Source organism: Ascaphus truei, chromosome 10, assembly GCF_040206685.1.
Source record: "Ascaphus truei isolate aAscTru1 chromosome 10, aAscTru1.hap1, whole genome shotgun sequence".
Lineage (NCBI taxonomy): Eukaryota > Metazoa > Chordata > Amphibia > Anura > Ascaphidae > Ascaphus > Ascaphus truei.
In genome coordinates, this window is record NC_134492.1 from 34,395,994 (window position 1) to 34,420,075 (window position 24,082).

General features: G+C 43.6%; 1 protein-coding gene across 4 annotated transcripts in view; it reads left to right on the forward strand.

The window, feature by feature from the left end:
* The first annotated feature begins 2,144 nt into the window (after nucleotides 1-2,144).
* Nucleotides 2,145-24,082, forward strand: part of AXDND1 (axonemal dynein light chain domain containing 1) — a 39,655-nt gene continuing 17,717 nt past the window's right edge. The window contains exons 1-19 of one of the 4 annotated variants that reach the window (XM_075616499.1): nucleotides 2,145-2,491; nucleotides 2,891-3,019; nucleotides 3,399-3,577; nucleotides 4,225-4,325; nucleotides 5,116-5,221; nucleotides 8,007-8,092; nucleotides 8,752-8,808; nucleotides 8,925-9,033; nucleotides 9,571-9,692; nucleotides 9,980-10,120; nucleotides 11,619-11,723; nucleotides 13,368-13,488; nucleotides 14,469-14,570; nucleotides 15,996-16,162; nucleotides 17,366-17,441; nucleotides 20,156-20,390; nucleotides 20,558-20,771; nucleotides 21,856-21,949; nucleotides 22,320-22,525. In XM_075616499.1, the coding sequence (XP_075472614.1) occupies nucleotides 2,917-3,019; nucleotides 3,399-3,577; nucleotides 4,225-4,325; nucleotides 5,116-5,221; nucleotides 8,007-8,092; nucleotides 8,752-8,808; nucleotides 8,925-9,033; nucleotides 9,571-9,692; nucleotides 9,980-10,120; nucleotides 11,619-11,723; nucleotides 13,368-13,488; nucleotides 14,469-14,570; nucleotides 15,996-16,162; nucleotides 17,366-17,441; nucleotides 20,156-20,390; nucleotides 20,558-20,771; nucleotides 21,856-21,949; nucleotides 22,320-22,525 (2,324 nt within the window). In that variant the 5' untranslated portion in view covers nucleotides 2,145-2,491; nucleotides 2,891-2,916. Of the gene's footprint in view, nucleotides 3,020-3,398; nucleotides 3,578-4,224; nucleotides 4,326-5,115; nucleotides 5,222-8,006; nucleotides 8,093-8,751; nucleotides 8,809-8,924; nucleotides 9,034-9,570; nucleotides 9,693-9,979; nucleotides 10,121-11,618; nucleotides 11,724-13,367; nucleotides 13,489-14,468; nucleotides 14,571-15,995; nucleotides 16,163-17,365; nucleotides 17,442-20,155; nucleotides 20,391-20,557; nucleotides 20,772-21,855; nucleotides 21,950-22,319; nucleotides 22,526-24,082 lie in introns of all 4 variants that reach the window. The other 3 variants (XM_075616497.1, XM_075616500.1, XM_075616498.1) reach the window with 3 other exon arrangements.

Sequence of the window (24,082 nt, forward strand, 5' to 3'; positions counted from 1 at the left end):
CTCCCTAAAGGATTGGGAAACATCTCTGGTGTGTGACTGCTATTTACCCGCCACGGAAAAGTCTTGAGCGTTACCACTGTAACTGACCTGTTCGTGCTTTTAATATGAATTCTATATCAAAATATATTTTTTTTTTTAAAGTTTAAAATGATTAATATTTGCTCTGCGTCCTAAATCTTAAACTTCAAACAGCGTTCACACACACACACGAGTAAAGCCCTGTCTTTATTTATACAGGACCATTAATGTACAAAGTGCTTCACAGCAGTAATACACATGACAATCATATAAATAACAAATAATACATAATGGGAAGAAGTGCATCAGACATAAAGGTAACATTTAGGAAAAGGAGTCCCTGCTCCAAATAGCTTACAATCTAGTTGGTTGGTAGAAAGAATGTACAGAGACAGTAGGGGTACGTTCTGGCAAGGAGTCAAGTTTATGTATGAGGTGTAAAGTTTCAGCAACAGAGCTACTCATGCTTACTTAAGCAGGTGGGTCTTAAAGGTGGATAGAGAGGGTGCTAGTTAGATTGGTTACAGTAATCAAGACGGGAGAGAATGAGGGTCTGTGTCAGATTTAGCAGTCGAGCAACAGAAAGGGCGTATCTTGATAATATTGCAGAGGAAAAAAACGACTGTTTTTTTAGCTACCTTTTGAATGTGAGCGAGGAGTCGAGTGTGACCCCTAGGCAGCGTGCTTGTGCTACTGGGTGTATGATAGTACTTCCAAAAGTAATGTGAAAGGAGGTAGTAGTGCCATGTTTGGGAGGAAATATACAGAACTCCGTGTTTGACATGTTACGTTAAAGTCGGCGGAGGGCCATCCAGGATGGTATGGCGTAGAGACATTCTGAAACTTTGGTCTGTACAGCAGGTGTAAGGTCCGGGGTTGAAAAGTAAATTTGTGTGTCATCAGCATAGAGGTGATATTTGAACCCAAGAGATGTGATTAGGTCACCTAGAGAGAGTGTGTAAGGAGAAAAGAGAAGAGGTACCAGGAGAGAGCCCTGGGGTACCCCCACATAGATGTCGATAGAGGGGGGAGGAGGTGGTGGTGGTGGTGTTGGCAAAAGAGACACTGAAAATAAAGTGGGAGAGGTAAGAGGAGATTCAGTATAGAGCTTTGTGACTAACACCAAGAGTATGGAGAATGTGAAGGAGAAGAGGGTGGTCCACAGTATCAAATGCTGCAGAGCGGTCAAGTAATATGAGCAGAGTGTAATGACCTCTGTCTTTGGCAGCATGGAGGTCATTAGTTATTTTAGTGAGAGCTGTTTCAGTCGAGTGAGCAGTGCAGAAGCCAGATTGTAGAGGGTCTAGGAGAGAATGAGTGGTGAGAAAATGGAGCAAGTGAGAGAATACAAGATGTTCAAGGAGTTTAGAGGCAAAAGGCAGGAGGAAGACAGGTCGATAGTTAGAAAGACAGTTGGGTTCAAGCTTGCTGTTTTTGAGTAATGGAATAACTGTTGCATGTTTTGAAGGAGGAGGGAAAGGTACCAGAGTAGTTGCATGTTTGATGGAGGAGTTAAACGTGTGTGAGCATAGGGATTATAGTAGGAATGAGAGGTTTTAGGAGATGGGAGGGAATGGGATCAAGAGGGCAGGTGGTAGAGGGAGAAGAGATCAGCAATGACACAGCCTCCTCTGTGACAGCAGAAAAAGAGTCAAGGAAGGCAGGAGCCATGTCCTAGTTTTGCTAGGACTCTCTTTGTGCAGGTCTGTAGAAATGCAAAAATAGGTCAAGTAACAGAAACTGCATAAAAAGCGCGTCTACCCTTTCCCTGCCGGTGGCCTGCAATGCGATGGCTGCGAAATGGTTTTTATCACAGATTTACATTCTTATTATATTACATTAAACCTAAACACAGTAATATTGCTGGCTAATGTAACTAGGTCCTGGTGGTGGTTCCAGAAAGGAAGCAGCTCTATGCAAGATTGGATGATCAAGCACTTGCCACTAAGCAGTCTATCTGATTGATCAGCAACCAATCGGATTGTCTGATGTCCGTAATAATGGATTAGCAAATCAGATGTCGTACTCCTTCATTCCCTGTGGGAGAAACTCGTGAACTTTTTTTTTTTCTTGCTTACGAAAACTTTATTGAAACTATAAAACACGTAACACTGACTGTAATTTCCACCTTCCACGCTGGGCCTTGGAGAGTCTGGGCCTTCTGTCCGTATATACCCCTTCCATGTCAGTGTGGGATCAGTAACGCGTTATTGACTCCTCTGGCCGTGAAGGCGTTAAACAGGGCAGCGAGACACCTGCGGGAACGGTCTCGCGGTGCAATGTCCGGGTCTCTCACACGCTGTGTGCGGCTGGTTGCCATGGGAACGGGGCGGGCCGTTGTTATGGAGACCGTCATGGCGCCTGTGTGTTCTGCGAGAGAAGCTGAATCAGTGGGGGAGTCCACGAGGGATCTACGTGTTTTTATGTACACAGGGGTCTGCGTGTCACATAGTGTGAGTGCTGTGTGCAGCATGTGAGTGTGGCGGTGCGAGGCACACACTATAAGGCTTCTGCGTGTTCGTTGCAAAGTGAGGGTTGTGTTAGGTGCAGTGTGAGTGGGTCTGTGTGTATGTGTCACAGTGTGAGTGTTGTGTTACAAGTGTTGTGTTGTGTTTTTGAGTGTTGTGTTTTTCGTTGCAAAGTGAGGGTTGTGTTAGGTGCAGTGTGAGTGGGTCTGTGTGTATGTGTCACAGTGTGAGGGTTGTGTTAGGTGCAGTGTGAGTGGGTCTGTGTGTATGTGTCACAGTGTGAGTGTTGTGTTAGGTGCAGTGTGAGTGAGTGGGTCTGTGTGTGTCACAGTGTGAGGAGTGGGTCTGTGTGTATGTGTCACAGTGTGAGGGGTATGTCTTCATGAAGGATCCTTGTGTCACAGGCATGGTGCGTGAATGAGGACACAACATGTCAGTGTCTGACTTCCCCTCGCCGCCTGCGGAACCCAAACCCACAGGAAGGAGAGGGCTAGGCAGCTGCAGCCTGGTGCCCGCTGGAAAGGAAAGTCCAGGTATCGGCAGCTAACCCAGCATCTTAACAAAGGGCTGAAACATAGGACTATCCTAATGACCTTACCCTACAGCTCATACAGTGCTGTGCACGTGCCCCTACTCACCCCTGAAAGAAGTATAGAGGCTTAACTAGCCACTCTGGTCTATGTATGGATCCTAGTTAACTCTCAGTACAATGTATAATCTAATTACTCCTTAGTGCAGTGTGGTGACTCTTAGTTACCCATCAAAACTAGTACAGCACCACAATAATGCTATTAAAAGTTTAGATCATGACTGCATTAATCCCCAAATGAATGCATACAATTTGGAAGAATATTGCTTCTCCCCCCTCACAAATAAAGCACTGTATGAATTTTTTTAATTTGTATTTCTCAGAGTCACCTAATTTTCGGAACAAATGTCATGTTCTTGACCGATACCAGCCTATTTCAACGTCCCTGCAGAGTGACTGCATCCCAGAGGAAATTCTCCAAGTCCTTACTTATACAGCCAAGGCTACAGAAAGGTCTAATTTAGCTCCAGTCAAGAAAAGTAAAACTCCTATAGATGGAAAGGTGTGTATGTATCTCAACAACACAACCTCAGGCCTCGGCCAGAGTGATCCTGAGCGGGCGCGCTCACGCTGGCCGCGATGAAACACATTGCGGCAATGTGTGTGGCCAGCGTGAGCAAGCGCCTGAGCATGCGCGGCTCATACCAAGCAAGCAAATTTGAATCTGCCACTCCCTCGCGTGTCAGGTGAGCGGTTTGCCCAATAAGTGCAAGCCAGCTCCGTGATGTCATGGCTGCGCCCCCCGACATGCCCCCTCCTCCCCGCGCGTGCACCCAGCCGGCCACGAATCGCCCGGCCAAACAGGGCGCAGCGCACGAGCGCCAGCACGCCCGCTCCCTGTCTAGCTGCAGTCTTAACTCTTCTAACAAAAGATCATGGTCCAAATGCTGTATTTGCAAGTGAGTACAAACTAAGCACCTGTGAGGTACAAAGCAAAGTGATTATCCTGCAGATGTTTGATTGTACTGGGGAGTACAAATTTTAAAACACTTTACAAATATTTCTTCTGTTTTTGCTGACCCAAAATTAGCACCTTAACAAAGGGTAAGAGATGGACAACTGCTTTAATGTTTTCAATGCCACAAGTGCCTATGCATTGCAGGCCCCTCTGGCATTGAAAGCGATATTATTGATGCATTTCTCTTTCAGGGTGGCCTTCGTTCCACAGACCAGATCTGGCACCACCCTCTTCGCAGGAGCAAGTTCAAGCACCTAACTGAGCAGCCTGTCTGTCTGACAGGAGCAGGGCGGTGAGCTTCAGATCACAAGGAGGGGGCCAGCAGGATAGCATAACATTCTTAGAAAATACACTGCTGCTTCTTGGCAGGAGCCGTTCTGAGCTCCCACATGGGAGTATTTTGACACATTCTTAATCTCAAATGTAATGATGTCCAGATGCACTATTCAGCTGTTCTCCATATGTTCTGTCATACTGCTCTGTCTCCTGGGCTCATGAGGTTTTTACTAGAGATGTGCGAACCAGTCAAAATCTGTGTACGGCAATTCCACGGATTGTTTAGACCAAATCTGTCCCGTCTCACTGATTGGGTACTAAATAAGATGTGCAGATTCATTAAAATCCGTCATTGAATACAATCCGGATGGATTTTTAAACATCCGAACCCGGATTTTTTGTTGAATCCGAAATCCACACTCGGATTAATGGGGAGTGGGAGGAGAGAGGAGGGAGATACTTTAATTTAGTAATATCTCCAGTTGTGTATATATATCATCTCAAACTCCCTCCCCAAATAAATTAGGTAGCTAACATGGAAGTTAATACATAGAAATAGAACCATGTCTGGTGTATCTTTTGTTTGCGTTCTAATAATTTAATGTGGCAATTACTTAGTACCTCTATGTTTCTATTATGGTACATTAATCACATACTCGTATAACACATTTCCTTTTCCTGATTCCATGCTTGTATTCAGTTAGGAAACTAATGACCAGTATGATAGAGCTTGCACATTTCCATGATGTGCCCAAGTAAAGTACACAAAGATGAAATAAGTGACTTATTGGATGCTCATCTTCCAGGGACATCTCGTTCCTCTGTGATGTTTTCCTTATGGAAAAGAAGAGTAAAGCCAATGCATCTCTGCGGCCTGCCACCGTCAATGACGCTATGTCACCACGATACACGGTGAGTGACTGCTTTCATGAACCGCCATAACTTTGTCTTGTGAGAACACAGATATGTCTTCTTCAGGATTGTCACGTACAGCACAACTATGAGCACGTGACCTGCATAGAGGACAAGGGTTAATACACAGCTCGCAAGCTGGCCCACTTTTCATCTTCGCAAAGGTACCTCAAATGAAAAATATCTCCCCTCAATCCGTCCCTATATACCATCTGTCATAAACAGCACACAAATGGGCATGTGACTTAGATATGCAACTAGGGTTAATACACACGGCTACTCCAGCCAACTCACCTTTCTCCTGCGCAACGTACTTTCAATGAGTTAATATTAACCCCTTATTCAGTTGCAATCATGTATATCCAATGCCACCATCCAAGAAATATGCAAAATATGTAGATTAATATATGTGCAAGGGTCTCAGGTCCCTGTTTATTATAGAAAAAACTATGCACTTAACACACATTTGTTTTAGCAAAATGTGTTCGGAAATGTAAATACTCTCTCCAGCTTATTAAAGAATATTTTAATATATAGAAATACAGTGCTTCAGATTACAGAAAAAGATAATGACAAGATCTGCATTTACTGTAATTGTATGAACAGTTTCTTAAAATAACAGGATAACACAGAAATTCCTATGCAATACTTTACCATATACCATAGGTTTTCCCCAAAGGGGTCACTGGTGTAGAAATATGAGAATTGACGTGTTTGATCCAAACCACACCTCTGTTGAATTCTGACTTCATAACTACAGGGCAAGCTCTATGTAACATTCTTTGCCCATTGATACAACATAAGCCCGCCCCTGTCGTAAATCAGCTGTTAGGTTGACGGTTTTATGACAGAGGGAAAAAAAACCCCTTTGACATGTAAAAAGTTTTGCCTCAATATATAAACGCTCATAACTTAATTTCCCCGATACTTAGACACACTAGTCATATCAATAGATTCAGGCAATTATGATGGACGTAACGAGACTAATTATGACCATCTTGCTCCTAAATTTGAGAGTGACAAATGGATATCTTTCCTTGGCACCTCTTACCTATATAGTGTGTGTTACGGTTTGATTTGTCTTTTTGCTACAATTACACATATGTACTTGTTATTTTGCAAAGTCGATTACGTCATTTTTAATAAAGTCACTATTTGGTTGAATACTTTCTTAGCCACGCCCCCGGAACCTTGCAGAACCCTCCTTAGAATGCCTTTGAAAGTAGCTCTAAGAGGATCCTGTTTAAAATATGGCTCTTTTGACAACTTTATAATCTAATCTCTGGCAAAACAACTGCCGTTATCCTGAGAGACTATCAACTCCATGCAATACATCTTGTACTTTTAGTGGGCCTTAAGTGATAACCCACCAATGACGTCCTCTTTGAAGCACTGGACAGACCCAGGAAGAGTCTGGAAAAACCCAATATTTTGTATTTTTGAAGTGAAACTTCTTTTCTGGCACCTACTAAATTCCCATAGGACAAAACTCCTTCATGGAGACGAAAATGTGTAACGGAAGTAAGGCGTGTGTACGAGCAGATGCACCCCTGCTGGCTAATCTCACAGCACTAAAAATCGTTGCTGGAGACGAAAATGCGAGCAGACGTGTGCACAAGTGCTCGCACATGCTCAGTGGAGGCCAGCGCCACCCACGCATGCGCAGAAGCGACCAGCGCCGCCCGCACATTTTCAGACTAACATGAAGTTCCCTGTGATTAAAATATATATATACATTTGTGTGATTTTAGTGTGTTGTGGTTAAAGATTTAAAATTACATGAAAGAAATAGGAATTTACAAAATTTACAAACGTTGTAATATAAAATGTAATAGTTGGTCATCCAGCAACTGTATTGTATAAATAGTGGTTTGCAGCCCATCACAAACACATGGTAACACCCTAAATAATGTATCATGACTCTGTAGAACACCAACTCATTTGGCTTATCTACTGTATGTTAAAATACTACTGCTGTGCTAGGGCTCATATTTTGTAAAAAGAAAAAAAAAGACAGTGTGTGGGCTGAGAACGCGCGTCCTAAGTGAAACTTCTTTGCATTTTGTCAGTGAAATTGTATTTTGATTTTGATGTTTTTGATTGAATGAAAGACTTTTGAGAGTATAATTACAATTTCAGTGACAAAACACAAAGAAGTTTCACTTAGAGTGCGCGTGCTCGGCACACACTCCGTATTTTATTTAAATCAAACTGTAGCTACCTTAACCCCTGAAGCACCAGATTGATTAAAAGACTTAATACCTCATGATATTATCATGACAACTCCTATACTTTGCCTAACATAATTTCCTATTAACTTCACCATTTATGCTCATATCCTATGTCTTTATGTTGCTCTTACAGACTATATACCCATTTTTGTTTACACCAACTTCTCACAATGTTATACTTTTTTTTCTGATTTTTTTTTTCTGCCTTGCTCCTTCCTGAATTCCCCTGGCTAATCTTGCACCCTTCGTGTCCAGTTATTGTCTGTTGCATCATTTAAGTCTGGCTCCTACCCATATCACCTTCTCTTCTTTGGGTTGCTTTTGTTTTATTAGTCACCGTGCATTTTGACTTCGCTCTGCTTGGCATATGTCTCTCTTGAATAGGTCTGCTCAACAGAAAAACAATGCACAGCAACCTGTGGACATTTAATAATATGTATTCATAAAGGATCACAGGAGGCAACAAGGAAACTATATATTGTAACACTGGTTTCGTTAAGGTACAGGTTACCATAGTAAGCAAGTAATAATTTGCCTTGCTGATGTTTTCACAGGAAGGGAACATTGAAGACAGTCTTGTTCCAAAGGAATTCTATGTTGTGAAGAATAAAGGTGTGCTGGGCCTGGAGTATTATGAAGAGTGAGTGGAGAGTTGTCTGTCCTTTCTTGTGGAAATCTGACTCTCTGCTACATAATATTAATGGGCAAGTTAGAGAATATTTTGTAGTAAAGAGTTGACCAATACATCTGTCATCTGCGATCATGTGTTTCTGAGCAGCCGACAGAGTTCCAATTGCCAAATACAGTGGTTCCTAAGTCCAGTCCTCAAGGACCCGTAACGGTCAAGGTTTTAACGATATCCCTGCTAAAGCACAGGTGGCTCCATCAAAATGATTGGGCCACCTGTGCTAAAGTGAGGATATCCTTAAAATCTGGACTTTTAGGGGTCCTTGAGGACTGGATTTGGGAACCTCTGGCATAATGCAATCTAGAGATGTGCAAGTCAGACTGAAATTTTCACATGGTGAATGAAAGATCACTGCTCACATATGTACGTAGCATCTTCAGCTGAAAAACAGGACAACTGTGTCTCATTTCCATCTGTTGCCGCATAGAGTTACTTATTATCCTGGCTCATCAGCCATCTGAAAATAACTCCCAAAGTTTATAGAATTTTGGGTATACACCGTACACACATCTGCTCATGCATTGCTCCTTGTTAATATGGTATACTATGTTTGTCAGTGGCTATATCCTTCAGCATTCAAGAGCTTATACTTTCTGTCATTCCTAACACAGCAAGTATACAACCCTTCTAGAAGATCACGAGAAGAGGCTTCAGCTGTTCCCATCCATGTAAGTCAGGGCTTTACATTCCTTGCTTGGCTGGCACTGTGTGGAATTGGTTAGTAGCCAATCCCCTTACTGTGACACTACATGGTGATGGGCTTCTTCTTTCTGACTTTGAACAGAAAACCGAGTGGAAGGTCAGAGGTTCTCCAGTTGATGAAGGTGATGGACAGCATGCTGAAGCACGCAGGCGTGGATGAGGAAGACTTGAAGATGGAAGGTCCCACTCAGGTAAACAGTCGTGGCCTGGTCATCTAACCTATGCATATGCCAATGATATGAAACTAACTGCTTTCATAGGGAGATTTAGTGCAGACCTTAAAATAGTTCCCCATTGCAATCTATGGTGTGCAACTGCAAGCTAAAAATAACTATTCAAAAACTCTACTGTCCTGCTCGGTATATATGGGTATGAAGGAAAGAAGAACCACCCTCCGTATCTGTGGGCCCAAGCACGTATTATAAGGTGTATTTACTTTTACTCATTATAAAAATAAATGATTAGACTTGGTTGAATGTATTCATTTTTTTATGTGATCATGAGATGGGCAGAATCTTCTAGAAGTGATATTTAGTATACGTTTTTAGCATAACTATGCAAGTGAATGCACTACCCAAGTCTTTGTACTGCTTATGAATACATGGTGTATTTTTCTTTGTAGTCTCCTTTATCACCCTGCATAGTTCTTCCTCGTTCCCTGTAAGATCCTATTTACTCTATTGTTAAATTAAGCTGATTAAGGAAAATCGTCTTGTCTATTCATTCAGATGCATAACCTGCTGGAGCTGCTGAAGACTGAGCAGAACATATACAATGTAGTCTTCCACGAGCTTATCCGTCAGGTTAGCGTGGACTGCGTGGAGAGAGGAGAGCTGCTTGCAAGGCTCAGGTCAGCACTGTCTGGAAGAAAAACTAGAAATATCAATACATTAGCACAGAATTTCACCCACAAGTCTACAACAGTCTTCTCCTTGAATGCTGGTTTTAACATTTCAGGGAGAACCATGTTATGTTAGTCCAGTAAAAAGTGTCTTAACATAGATGCCATACACCTACTTTAGGGATGTCCTGTGTTGTATGTTCATTCTCTGCCGTACTAATTATTCCATCTTGCCACATATAGTTCTCCTCTCTGTTGGCTTCTCCCAGTTTCTCACCGCTTTACATTTTCTGCAGACAACGTTATGTGATGCTACTGGACAAAATTCCACACCAGGTGCAGAGTCTCTACAGTGACCTGTTGGCTCAGCGTGCACTGGATCGACGTCTGACAGATGAACTCATCAATTTCAAGAACTCCATCGGGGAACTGACTCAGTTAGTATGGAGCTGAGTGAACCAAAGTCAAAACACAAATCATTGATACCACGCGGAGGACAGAAATTATACACGATGCCAATGCTGCTGATAGTGCTTCATGTTTACCACTATTATATGGTATTTACTCTACAAGAGAGCCCTGCAGTCCTATTGGACTTTTTAATACTATATATTACTGTAAGAAGCACAATGCTGTCCTTTCCCTTTGTTGATGCTTTCCAGGCAGTATTTTTGTGTGTTTTACAGATAAATCGAAGCCAATAAAAATGCCACTTCTGAGTACATTTACTTGTCTCAGACAGGTCCACGGCCCTGCCTTTCCCATTATGTCTTAGCAGAAAATGCGTCCACTGCATCCAGGGATTCTGGGTAATGACATGCAAAGGAGCACACACAGGGTGTCACTTTTTGCTTCTTACCCATTTTAACATGGATCCCTATCAGCTTATACAGTACACAGCTTTTAAAGTACAGTCTATGTTAAAGAAGTGCATTGGCAGTAAACCTACTCAGAGACAGCTGTTTTGACCTTTTGGGCCTCGTCTGTACGAGGAGGGTTATACTGGCTTTGCAATGTGAAGCTGGGAGTGGCACACAAGGTACGTTATAGCGAGTAAAACAGTGACAAAAACCCTCCACTGTAAAGCAAATACAAATATAACTTATAAGCACATTCACATGTTTCAGTCAGGTCCACAACCCTGCCTTTCCCCATTATCTCTTGGCATACAATGCTTCCACTGCAGCCAGGGATTCTGGGTAATGGCATCAGAAATTCAGACATTTCCAACAAATAGTTTCTTTCCCTGTCGGCCTTGTTTATTTTATCCTTCTTTGGCATATAACCGACAGTAATAGCTAACAGGAACGCAGTGTCAGAAGTGAACCGTATGACGTCAGTAGCTGGAATTAGAATTATTGGAGAGCTTCACCAATGCTTCTTGGGTTCCTGTGTACAGTTTGAAGGGTGCAGTCATAATCAGAACAGATTTACATTGCAACATGTCCTTTTTAATTTATTAGAAGTGGTTCCAAACATAGCAGTTTGTTTCACACACAGAAGATGTATCGCTTGCTGAAGCTGGAACCCTGTATTACATCAACATGTATATTATATATCAATATACCTGAACCGAAATTTGTTTTTTGTTTAAGATATCTGAAACACAGGAAATATATTGAAAGGCAGAGGCCTGCACCATGAAAGATAATACAGAAAGTATTTCATGCAGCCCGATTGCTCCCAGTGCTCGCCGCTGGCTATAGTGACATGCCTCCTATACATTTGCTATCATGGATATCACTCTCTTAACAAAGGGGAAATGTGTCACCATCAGATGGCTGTTTGTGTGGATTTCTATGTCTTTGCTCTGCACATGAAAGTTGGGGATAGATCTTAGTTCCTGGCCAGTCCTGAGACGATTGGGGAAATGGGAATCCCAGTTTGGTCCTTGATGATCAATTTGCTTTTTTTTTTTGTGCGTGTTTACTCCAGTGATTTGTATCAAGTGAGAGAACATGACCTGCGAGTGAGCAAAGATGCCATGCATGCCCAGGAGGAACTGGCTAAAGCCCTAAGGGAGGCAAAGAAGAATGCTAAGTAAGCGTATCCATTTCACTGTGGATATCTTATCATATATTATTACTCCCACACTGCAACAACTAAATTAGGACATGCATCATTTGTGGAGAGGCGGATTCCATTGCTTCGCCTAGTCTGGTTAAGTTGTAAACCTGAGGTCCTGTCCACAGTGACGATGTTCAAATTATCACATTTTCAACAATATTACAGCACTTAACCTAATATATGTGCACTGGATGCTCCATAACCTCGAGCTATGCAGTAATCTGAAGCTTGTTTGAAATCAGGTCCTAGTTATGATGTGTTAATGGTTTGAGTGTGGCTGCCTCTAGGAGCCTTTATGGTGAAATAGTATGAGTGAATGTGATCTGCGCACCTGTACAGTTTGCATAAACATATAATATCCGGTACATCTTACCACTGCTGCTTGAGTGTTGTGGGAAAATTAAATTCTCCAGATTATATTTATATTCTAGTATTTACACGTGTAAACTACTGACTCAAACAGCTAAATAGGTTTTGACAGTTCAACCTTTCTTCTTGGCATGCAACACTATTTATCTCCATCAGCCTGAGGAAGGAGCGGTTTCAAAACCACATAAACAAGCTTGGTAACTTCATTAATGTGAATGTAATAGAGACGCTCCATTCCTAGTGGGCTACAGTTCAGTGATAAGACACTTGTGCTTAATTTCTGTACAAAATGAAACGGTCACTCTCTATATATTAGGATTTACTGCCTACTTGCAATTGTGTCTTTTTGCATTACAAACAAACTGTGTAAGGCTGGGTCCATGGTGAGCGCGCAATCGCTAGCGTGCGCAAGACATCACCTGCGTTTTAGTTGCAGTGATATGTGGCCTGGGTTGACGCAACCAGGAGTGGTGGCGGGGGGCGTGGCCGTGACGTTACGGAGCTGGTTCACCCTCATTGGGCGAACCGCTCACGTGACCTGGCCGTCGCTTCGCAGAATGAAATTGATCTGATTCTTCGCGCAGTGCACGCCCCATCGCGCTGGCGCACTCGCGGTCTATGGCCGCGATCATTGCCTCCGAGCGGTCTCGCCGGCAATGGCATAATACAGTTCGGCACTGTAATCAATTACAGTTACTAAGCCAAGTATAATAGTTCCATAGGTATAACGAATTTTTTTATATATATATATATTTATATATATATATATATATATATATATAGTATCTACACAATAAATATCAATACAAGTGTACCTAAACTAAATATAACACAATACAGGCATACCCCGCATTAACATACACAATGGAACCGGAGCATGTATGTAAAGCGAAAATGTACTTAAAGTGAAGCACTACCTTTCCCCCACTTATCGATGCATGTACTCTAATGCAATCGTCATATACGTGCATAACTGATGTAAATAACGCATGTGTAACAGGCTCTATAGTCTCCCCGCTTGCGCACAGCTTCGGTACAGGTAGGGAGCCGATATTGCTGTTCAGGACGTGCTGACAGGCGCATGCGTGAGCTGCTGTTTGCCTATTGGGCGATATGTCCTTACTCGCGAGTGTACTTAAAGTGAGTGTCCTTAAAGCGGGGTATGCCTGTATAGTATAACCAAACACAATAGTTCTTTCTCTCACTTTTTCTCTGATTTACTGTAAAACTGCTGCCTGTTTTGCTCAGTCTATTAGAGGAGTACCGTGAGCTGTATGAGTTACAGAGGCATCGCCTGGAAAACCATTTGCTTCACCTGACTGAAGAGAGGGACCTCTGGAGTTCTGCCACATACAGGCTGGCACGGAAGGTGACTACACACAGCACAGGCCATAGGCAGAGTGTTTCCTTCAAGCATTCATCAGTTTAACCCTCTTTTAGATAAGTGCAGGGTAGATTACACAATCTGTACCTGTTCCCAGATCTTTACCAACTTGGCCATTAAAAATAAAATGTACAGGCGTTCCACATTAAAAGAGACACGGACATGTTGAAAGTAAATATTCTGTGCCTCTTTTAGTGTAAACACCCTGTATAACCCACAAATGACAGGATCAGGATGTCCCACCTGCCCTAAACCAACAGTTAGATACTTCCTATGGCTATCATTTGGTTAGTCTGACTGAGGAGAGACAGGACTCATGCAAACCAAGTTTGGCAAATGAATCTCCACTCCGCTCATCTGTGATACTGCAGTTGATATGGCCATGTATAATGGTACCATCCCCATTACACTTTTTAGACAGTAGTTGAGTAGTTATTATTGCTACTTTAACTTTTGGCAGATTCATAGCACAACATGAACCTCCTGGGGAGATGTTTTCTACTAATGGAGGGGTGTTGTGTATGCGTTTTACTATTGAGACAGAGAGCACTATTCCTACAAAGACATTACTTTTAACAGTTAATTAGCTCGCAGTCGATGCCGGCACTGAGCCACAGCGGAACTTTGTGGGTTGAATGTAAATTCATTTAAAACCACTTATAACACCATTATCCCATAGCATTAGCACCCCAGAGGCAGACATGAATCTTGACATTTGTTGTGACGTTTGACGTCACCTCACCATCTGTGTGTGCAGTGCGGTAATCTAAATGTACAATAAAATCAGGAAAAATGTCCCTGTTGTTTAGTTCTTCCGCATAGACTGTGATTATGATTTATTATGATTTATTGTTTGGACCAGGGGTAGCCAACCCCTTGGACCAGGGCTGTGCTGCCCTTTCATCTTAGAATAATCGGTTATACCTTGATTGTGAAATTACTCCTTTGCCATCTTTTCTCTGCAGGTAATTGAGGAGAACCAGCTGCAGTTAGCTCGCAGACTGTACATGAGTGAGAAGTCCTGGATAAGGTCTATCAGACATTTCATTGTGCTGCTGGCATCAAAAGTACGTTGAAAGAATGCTATACTTAGGCTAAGGCCCCGCTGCACGCGTCCGCACGGCTGTCTTGCTTGCCGGCGGCGCGTGCAACTCACTGCACCGCAATCTGCGGTCTGCAGGAAACTTTTTTCGGAGCGGGGGGGGGGTGTGACCAAACGGGTCGGGTGGGCGGGGCCATGATGAGGGGGGGCGCGGCCATGACGTGTGTCCGTGTGCTGGAGTGGAATATAAAATTGACATACAGTATCTCCACAGTTTAATCGCGTGCTGTAAAGTTCTCCGTCTCCCGTCCCCCAGGCCCTGCATGTAAATGAGTGTGAGGACAGGCATGTGTCCCGCTCCCCGCAGCCTCCCTGCTCCCAGAAGCCTCCCCTCCTCCTCCTCTCCTCATTGCCAGGGGTTCCCCCATCCCGTGCATCTGCTTACACTGCAGACTATGAGGAGAGAGTCTGTGGGAGGGAGGAGGAGGAGCTCCCTTGGTGCTGCAGCTTCTTTCCCTCTCCTCCCCGCAGCCTCCCCTCCTCATTGGCTCACAGCCACACCACGTGACGCGTCGCCGCTTGGGATTACAATTCTCTTGTATCCCCTGGCGGCTGACGCATCACAGCGTGTAGTGAGCCGTGCAGGGAGGGGGGACTGGATCCGGCTCGGGAGGGCACATCACATGGTGAGTAGCGCTCACGCGGCCGCCTGCGCCGCCGGGCGCAGCGGGTCCCAGCCCTTAGGCTATGCGAGCTTACCCACTGCTAATCTGTGTGTCATAGCCCATCACATTCTTCTGCATAAGCGCACAAACATTTTAAAGGTCGTGAGTGCAAAACTGGGGTAAAAATGGGGCAGAAATACCTCAGCAGATTGATGAAATAAGAAAATCCCATTGGGTTCAATAGCAGTGTTTTTCCATAATAAATCTGCCGCAGTATTCTTACCCCAGTTTTTCAGCTGGCAGACAATGATAAATAGCCCCTTTGTGTCACGGCTGGTAGGGGTATAAACGTTTGTTACGCTGTAGTCTTCATAAAAGGGGGAAAGGGAGTGGGAAATATGCTGACGAGTCCATGTAACCTTGAATAAATGAGCTCTGCGATCTTATTGGAATCGCTATATAAAATAATATTATTAGTATTTTTTAATTCGGTTCAACCAAAGGGATCAGTGTTATAACAATGATGTGTATTTTATCTTGTAAATGGTAGAATAATACTTATGCATTAAATCCTTGACCCAAACATCTTGTAATCTGCAATCTCATTTGTAGGTCTGGGGGTGACTTGCCTCAAATCGAATTGTGTCTTAATTTAAAGTCTCCCACTTCAAAAACTAACATTTGACCATCGGCTTACAACTCATTCCAACAAAAATGCAGCGGTCAATATGCTAAGTGACCCAGTGACCTTGAAGTGTATTCATTTCTTTATGGTTACCCCACAGGACACATCAGATCTGACTGAAATCCAGCAGGCAACTGAGAGATGGCGCGGACTGATGGCATGTTTTGGCCAGGAGGTGCAGCGCAATGAGGAGTCAACCAGGGAAAAACTGAGGCTCATTCACAAGGACCTGGAGAAGTGGCAGCAGTATTTCCAAGAGAAAGTCTTGTAAATTCATTTTTATCTCACTTTTCCAGCACACTACAGTTTCCGTGCAATGTTAGCCGATACAGTTGGTGGAAGTTCTATGTCCTCGGCTATTGAAAATATGCCGGACAATACTTGCACAAATCCTTCTTAACTATAGTGCCTTCCTTTTTTGATGTTAATCACTTTCATGCAATATAATATAAAAGTGGGATACAGAAGTAGGAATTTGTTAGACTTTCAATTCAATTTGCTTAGCAGGTTTTATGTTCTTTCAGTAAAAGGTACAACTAGTGCAGGGGTGGGCAACTCCAGTCCTCAAAGGCCACCAACAGGTCAGGTTTTAAGGATGTCCCTGCTTCAGCACAGGTGGCTCAATCAGTGGCTCCATCTTCGACTTTGCCACCTGTGCGGAAGCAGGGATATCCTGAAAACCTGACCTGTTGGTGGCCTTTGAGGACTGAAGTTGCCTATCCCTGCACTAGTTGCTCAAAGAAAGAAAAATCTGTCCTTCCACACGTGTTTCTTAATCAACCACTGTTATCTGTTCAGTTAAGTCTGTGCTCACGACCCTGGACCAGGGGTGCGCAAACTTGGGGACGGGGCTCAAGATTTTTTTGTGGGGGAGGGGAGGGCGGCGCTTTCAGAGGCCCTGTGCTCTTCTCCAAAGCATTTAAATTAAATGCTGGGGCAGTGCGCACGACACCTCTAAGTTTCCTTACCTGGTCTCCCGCGGCATCTGGCGACACGTAAGAAGATGCCAGAGAACAGGTAAGGGGGGGCGCGAGCAGGGGGGAGGGTACATGGGGGCGCAGACTGCAGCAGCAGTCCAAGCCGATCGCCATTTTTTGGGGCCTTTAGTTTTTAAACTGCTGCCAGAGATCTCATCTTGACATTCTAATGAAGCCCCTCCTAGATCCCAGTGCAGTCTAGGGTTGCCTTGCTAACCTCAGAAGCACACAGTCCATTTTTGTTTTTTGTTGTAACCTCAGAAGCTATAGATTAAGAAATGGATGTTATTAACACTACAAAAAGAAAAAAAGAGCCGGACATGGTCACGGGGCAAGAAACTAACATTATATGAGCTAAACTCATAAGAGTCTGGGACGGGGGGTGCTGCTGCTATAAATGGCACATACATTTTTAATGAGCATACATATTATTTTAATGGCCACAATGGGTGAAATTGGTTTTCATTGTGTTTTTCCTCTCTTATTCTACCAGTGTGAACTGGAAATTCCAAGCAGTTCCTGATGTTGTGATCAAAACTATTCTTGAGGACCTCAAGAGCTGGGAAAACGTACGAAGATTTGGGAGTTAAACATAATATAGGAGTTGTGGGGAGTTTGCCTGGTTTTTTTTTTGTCACGGTTAAGTAAAAATATGAGATCAGTGCTACAAAGTAATGTTACATGCAGTGGTTTCCAACTTTTTTTTTGGTTACGGAACCTTAAGTGAAATTCTGAGGAACCCCAACCTTCTCTAATAGCGAGTCTGGGATCAGATAATAATAATAGCAGTATGTTCTTGTATAGCGCTGCTAGTTTTACGTAGCGCTTTACAGAGACATTTTGCAGGCACAGGTCCCTGCCCCGTGGAGATTACAATCTATGTTTTTGGTGCCTGAGGCACAGGGAGATCTTGACACACTGAGCCACTCCTCCCAATTTGCATTGTAAGGAACCCCAGCCCTCTCTAATAGCATATCTGAGTTCAGATGCATTGTCAATTCTTCCTTATTTGATACAATTTTCAAATGACCAGAAAATTGCAGGGAACCCTTTAGGGATGCCCGGGGAACCCTGGTTGAAAAACACTGCAGTACAGAATGTGTGTAGAAGGGACTGAGGGAAGTCATGTAGCGCTTCAGTATCCACAAAGCGTATGTATTTACTGTTCCTGCAAACACAGAGTAGTCAAAATAGAGAGGCAGATAACTGGGTGGGATGGAAGGAAAATCACGCAGATGTTTCCATGGGGTCTTTTTTACCCGATTAAAGGGGCCCATCCTATAACCGTTCATAAAAAAAAATCGCCGAACCAAATTATATCACCTGTTTTTGAGCGCTGCTATTACGGTATTCAGAAAGCCTCGATTACTTGTGATAGCAAAATTCCCAAAACGGGCGAGTAGCCAGTGGCGTGATCATCTCTTCTCTGAAAAGGCATTACCTGGCAATTTCTTTCAGCTACAGAGAGAGCTGCTCAGAGAGAATCCGCCTCTTACTGCGCAAATCTCGCCCGAAATTAGTGTTTTATTAATAAAAATGTTAATACCAGTGTAGATGAGCAGGGGGTCTCCGGAGCAGAACCGCATTGATTTCAGGTCCGGGGACCCCTTGCTCCCCGAATTATAGGCCCCGTTATGGGGTGCTGGTATCGCCTATGCATTTTATTCCCATGATGCTGGACATTTAAATGCATAGGAGATACTGGCACCCCATAACGGGGCCTGTATCTCGGGACCTCAAATCAATGCGGTTCTGCTCCCGAGACCCCCTGATCATACACTAGTATTCAAATTTATATTAAAACAGCTGCTACCCACAATAAACATTAAAAACACAACACTAATACCCACCTCCTCTACCCCCACATTGATACCAGAGGCCGCGGGTATCCGGGGGTCCTCAGGTGGTCCCTCCGGGTGTCTGGGAGCCCTCTGGTGATCCCTGCTGGCCTGCGGTACCAATCCTATGGCCAAATTTTGTTTTACAATACATTGAAATAAATACACCCCCCCCCCCCTCAACACACACAGTACAGTAATGGGCAAAATAACTATTATCCAGATATGGATAATAGCTCATTTGCCCATTATAAAATAAAACATTAGCCAGCCAGCATAAATAAAGTAATAAACCTATCTACTTATCCCTGCCATCATGAAGGAAGTCCTCATCAGCATACTCCTGGTCCATGTCCTCCATTGCCAGAAAGAATACGAGAAAAAATACAATCTAATAACCGCTATAGTAATTAAGGGGTTAATCCCCGTCCCCCGCTACCCACCTGGGAGGCCTAACCACCCACCCCGGGACCACTAGACCCACCCTCTACCCATTGATTGGCATAGTGGTACATCATACCCATATACTATGGGCATGATAAGCCACTATAGCAGTCAATGGTCACCATAATAAAAAAGCATGAAGGCCAAAAATACACAATAATAAAAGATATACACAAGCACCCAATTCAAGAAATAAAAGCACTACCAAACCAATTAAATAAATAAAAGCAGTAGCCAACAATTTAATAAATAAAAGCACAAGCCAACCAATCAATTTAATTACTAAAAGCACTAACCAACAAAACAATTAATTTTAAACACTAACCAACAAAACAATGAATTTAAACCAGTAGCTAACAAAACATAATTAATTTAAAAAGCTAACCAATCCTAAAATTGACTAAAAACAAGCCATCCAAAATCCAAACAATTGAAACAAAACAAAAAAAGAAATAGAAAAAATTACAATCAATTCAAAACATGCATTTGACAAAAAATGCATTGCCTGTCACTGTATTTATCTGTACCGTAAAGGGGCACAGATTAATACATTATCAGTCAATGGGCAATCACAACCATAAAAATAAATAAATACAATGAAAAAACCTGAAAGAAAGACATTTACATATATTCAATATTTCTCATATCTTTAGAAGTCTTCACCCTCCGAATCCTGTTGGGTTGACGGTAGTCACTGTAAGCTCCTTATGATTTATTTAATTAAAATAACATCTGTTTAATCAATTTAGCAGCAACACAGAGATTTAGTTTCTTCCACTGTATGTTCTAGACCAGGGGTAGCCAACTCCAGTCCTCAAGAGCTATCAACAGGTCAGGTTTTCATGATATCCATGCTTTAGCTCAATCACATGCTCAGTCAGAGACGTTAGAGTATATTCTTTGTGGGGAGTATGTGTCGCTGTACACATGGGACAGACTTCATGGGCCTTCCATATTACCGAATATTTGCCTACTAATCGTTGACTTTTTATTTACCCAAGATGCTGACTCAAGAACTCCAGCAGTTCGAAGGAGCTCTGCTTCTGAGTAGTCAGGATACTCTTAAAACAGCAGCTGGCATCCACAACCAGTGGGTTGCACTAGGGAACAAACTTCTCAGAAGACATGAAAGCTTGGATGGGAATCTGCCCCCAGAGCAGAAAGCCATGGAAGACGTGAGCAGCAGCATACGGCAACTCTGTGAGCAATACAGAAGAAGGGTAGAGGGTGAAAACGGTGAGTGACTGCATAGCACTTTTAGCTGTGCGGTTCTGGATAGTTAATGCAATCATCTGCATTGTATGGACATGCATTGAGTGATGGGATATTATGTCAGTGTTGTTGAGTAATGCAGGCAGAAGAACAACATGGTTGATTCCATGTGGTTTTTTTCATCCTAACAGGAGTTCCCGCAGTCCTCACATCTCTTTTTTATAGCTTAGAAAGCTGGTCTTTGCGCTTGCACGCACTTAAAAATAGACCACATGGTGTGACACAATCTGATTGGCTGAACTTCTGCAATCTTATTCCTGAGTGGATCGCCCAGACAGAAAAAGCATTGGAGCTCATTGGCAGTCCTGAATCGGAAGCGGAACCCAGCTTGGATCCAGTTGAAAAGTATGACGAATGTGCTCACAAAGACATGCAAATCCACGAGAACAGGCTTAAAACAGATCTGCCAGGGTGCAGAAATAAAGATGCAAAGGGAAATAGAAAGTCCCCTGTTAAGATACAGAGGCATACAAACAGATACAATGGGTCTTGTGCGGGGACATACTGCAGGTGATTTATCATAGTAGGACAGATATGCATGTACATTAGACCTGGGTGTTCAACTCCAGTCCTCAAGCCCCCTCCCCCCCCCCCCCCCCAACAGGTCAGGTTTTCAGGATATCCCAGCTTCAGCACAAGTGGCTCAATCAGTCACTGCAGGGGGCTCAATCACAGTCTTCAACTGTGCCTCAGATTGTGCCACTTGTGCTGAAGCTGAGATATCCTGAAAACCTGACCTGTTGGAGGGGGGGGGGGGGATTTGATGACTAGACCCATGACATAAGACATAACATTGGCCAGGAATGTAGAAAAAGACACAAGCAAAAGAACATAGATATAGGGAGTGAAAGAGAAGCACATGGGCAAGATGTGCTGACACCCATCTGTACATATATGCAAATACTTACAAGTGTTCCTAGTCTCTGAGAAGCTTTACCAATTCCATCATGTAAACCAGGGGTGTGCAAACTGGGGAGCACGGCAGTTATAGTGGTCTTGCGCCCTCCCCAAGGCATTTAAATTAAATGCCGGGGGAACGCACGAGGCCTCTATAACACACTTACCTTCCAGTGACGCGTCAAATGACGCCACTTGTGATGTCACGTTACCATGGCAACGTGACGTCATGACCCCACACGTCATTTGACGCCGGAGGGGGAGTGCGAGCTGCAGAGGAGAGCAGGCAGGGGTGCGCATGGGGAAAAGTTTGCACACCCCTGATGTAAACAGTAAACAGCGATTGACTAGTAAAGTACATTAATTAAAGATGACTTTAAGGAAGAAAGGCAGCACACACCACTATAGTGTCAAAATAGATTCATTTGATTTCTTTTTTTCATTATTATTTTGTGTGCTCCTCACTTTGTGGATTTTTTTTTCTATCCGCGATGCTTTGCAAATTGCATAATTTCAACCCTCTCCTCATCAGAGTGCTGCCAGAAGACGTCTTCAGAGAGCTGCAGCACTGGGTTCTGGCCACAACTGCTGGGACTGAGAGGGACGATGCGCATCTCACCCAAGAGGTGTGTAAACATGAAGCGAGAGAGATACTGTATCACTTGCTAGAGAAATTAGCAGGAGGACACGGCAAATAAAAATATCACTTGTGAGCACATTCGCACGTCTCAGACAGGTCTATAACTCGGATTTTCTCCATTATCGCTTAGCATACAGCGCTTCCACTGCAGCCTGGGATTCTGGGTAATGACATCCAAATGAGCACACCGTGTCACCTTTTGCTTATCCATTTTAACATGGGGCCCTATAGGCATATGTCTCCATGAGGACACATACATATACTTGCTTATCCCACACAGTCCTGCTTCTTATAAAAACAGGTTGTTTCCCACAGTTGTTATTCAACTTTTCAATTCCATTTTTCCCCTTTCCTAGGGAACTAACCTTCATACAGCTATGGTCCAGTATATGGTGAATGTTCTTATGTTCTTGTCCCCTGATTACGTTTCTGACCCCAATGAGTCTGTGTCTGCCTCCGAGTTTGGGGAGGAAGCATTTCATTCAGTCACTGAGCAGAAAATGCAAGAAGAAGCCCACAGTCTGTCTCAGAAAGTGAACCTTTTCTCTAGCTACATGATCAGGTGAGTGGATATACTGCACATATGCACACACCTACAGTCTCACGGACATAACAGAGGCGGTACATATAGCTGGATGGTACAGAGCAGGGGTGTGCTAACCTTTCAGTCTGCGCCTCCCTGCCTGCTCACACCCCCCCCCCCTTACCTGTTTGCCGGCGTCTTCTGATGTCACAACGTCGTGTGACCCCACGGCGTCATTTGACGATGCGTCGCCAGAAGCCTCTGGAGACCAGGTAAGAGAATTTACAGAGGCCTCACACGCGCTCCCCCAGCATTTAAATGCGTTGGGGAAGAGCGCGGGGACTCTGTAAGCGCTGCGTCCCCCTAGTTTGCACACCCCTGGTATAGCGTACAGGAGCGGAATGGTTTTATTTTTTTAAGTATAAGAAATGTAAAAACTATAAAAGACATGATTAACTCCCAGCGGCTCTATGGTCCCAAGGGGACAAGGAGACGCTGACAGTAAGGTTTGACCTGGGATCTATAAGGTGCACGTGGAACATGTGGTCCAAAAATTAAGGGGAAATATTCATTAACCTCATCCCCATTCTTGTTAACCCCTATATTAAAAAACTCAGAGTTCCCCCCTGGATGCTCACATAAATACTTCACACAATTTAAGAATTTGAATATTAAAATAGCAGACGACTTGGTGGAGAAGGGGAAAATCTTGTCCTTCCAGGAACTCCAAAAGAAATACCAGACACAGGATCTGCAGCTTTTTATCTATCTCCAGGTTAGACTTTTTTGTCCGCAATCTCTCAAAATTCGAAAAGCTATTCAAAAAAGGTACAAACCAGAGGGGTCTAATACCGGGAATATACACGGGAATAGCATCGTCAGCGGCAGCGCAAAACCATAACTATATGTTGAAATGGGTGGAAGATCTTAACGTAGAGATAGATAGAGATGACTCGGAGGATATCTGGGAATCGGCAGCTAAAACCTCAATTTGAACGACAATAAAGCAAAATATATACAAAATTCTATTTCAGTGGTACTTAACTCCTAGTAGGCTGAGCCAGATCTTCCCAGGGACACCTGACCTATGCTGGAGAGGGTGTGGCCTGGGAGGAGATATGGCCCATATATGGTGGGCCAGCACTCAGATACAGAACTTCTGGACCATGGTCCAAAACATGATCCAAGAGGTTACAGGGCTGAGGGTCCCGCTGGACCCGCTGACCTTTTTGTTGGCTAACCCCATTGAAACCGCGTCTCGTTGCTCTATAGCAGCGGCCTGGAAGAAAATTAATGGCCCATTTAGATGCACTACTATTAAAAGAGTAAACAAGGTCATGCTCATGGAGAAATTGGCGGCCCTGCTAAAACAAAATATGGATCAATTCTATAACATTTGGGAACCATGGCTCCAGATCTAGAAAAGTTTGGAAAGAAAATTAGAGAATTCTGGAGCAAGAATAAGAGTACTGGACTTGAGCTGCCCGGGCGGTGTTGACGGGCTGGGGGGGGGGACGGATGTCCTCCGCCCTTCTCCCCCTTGTCCTTCTCTCTTCCTCACCTAACATGAGCGGCACTACCTCCCCCCCCCTCGTT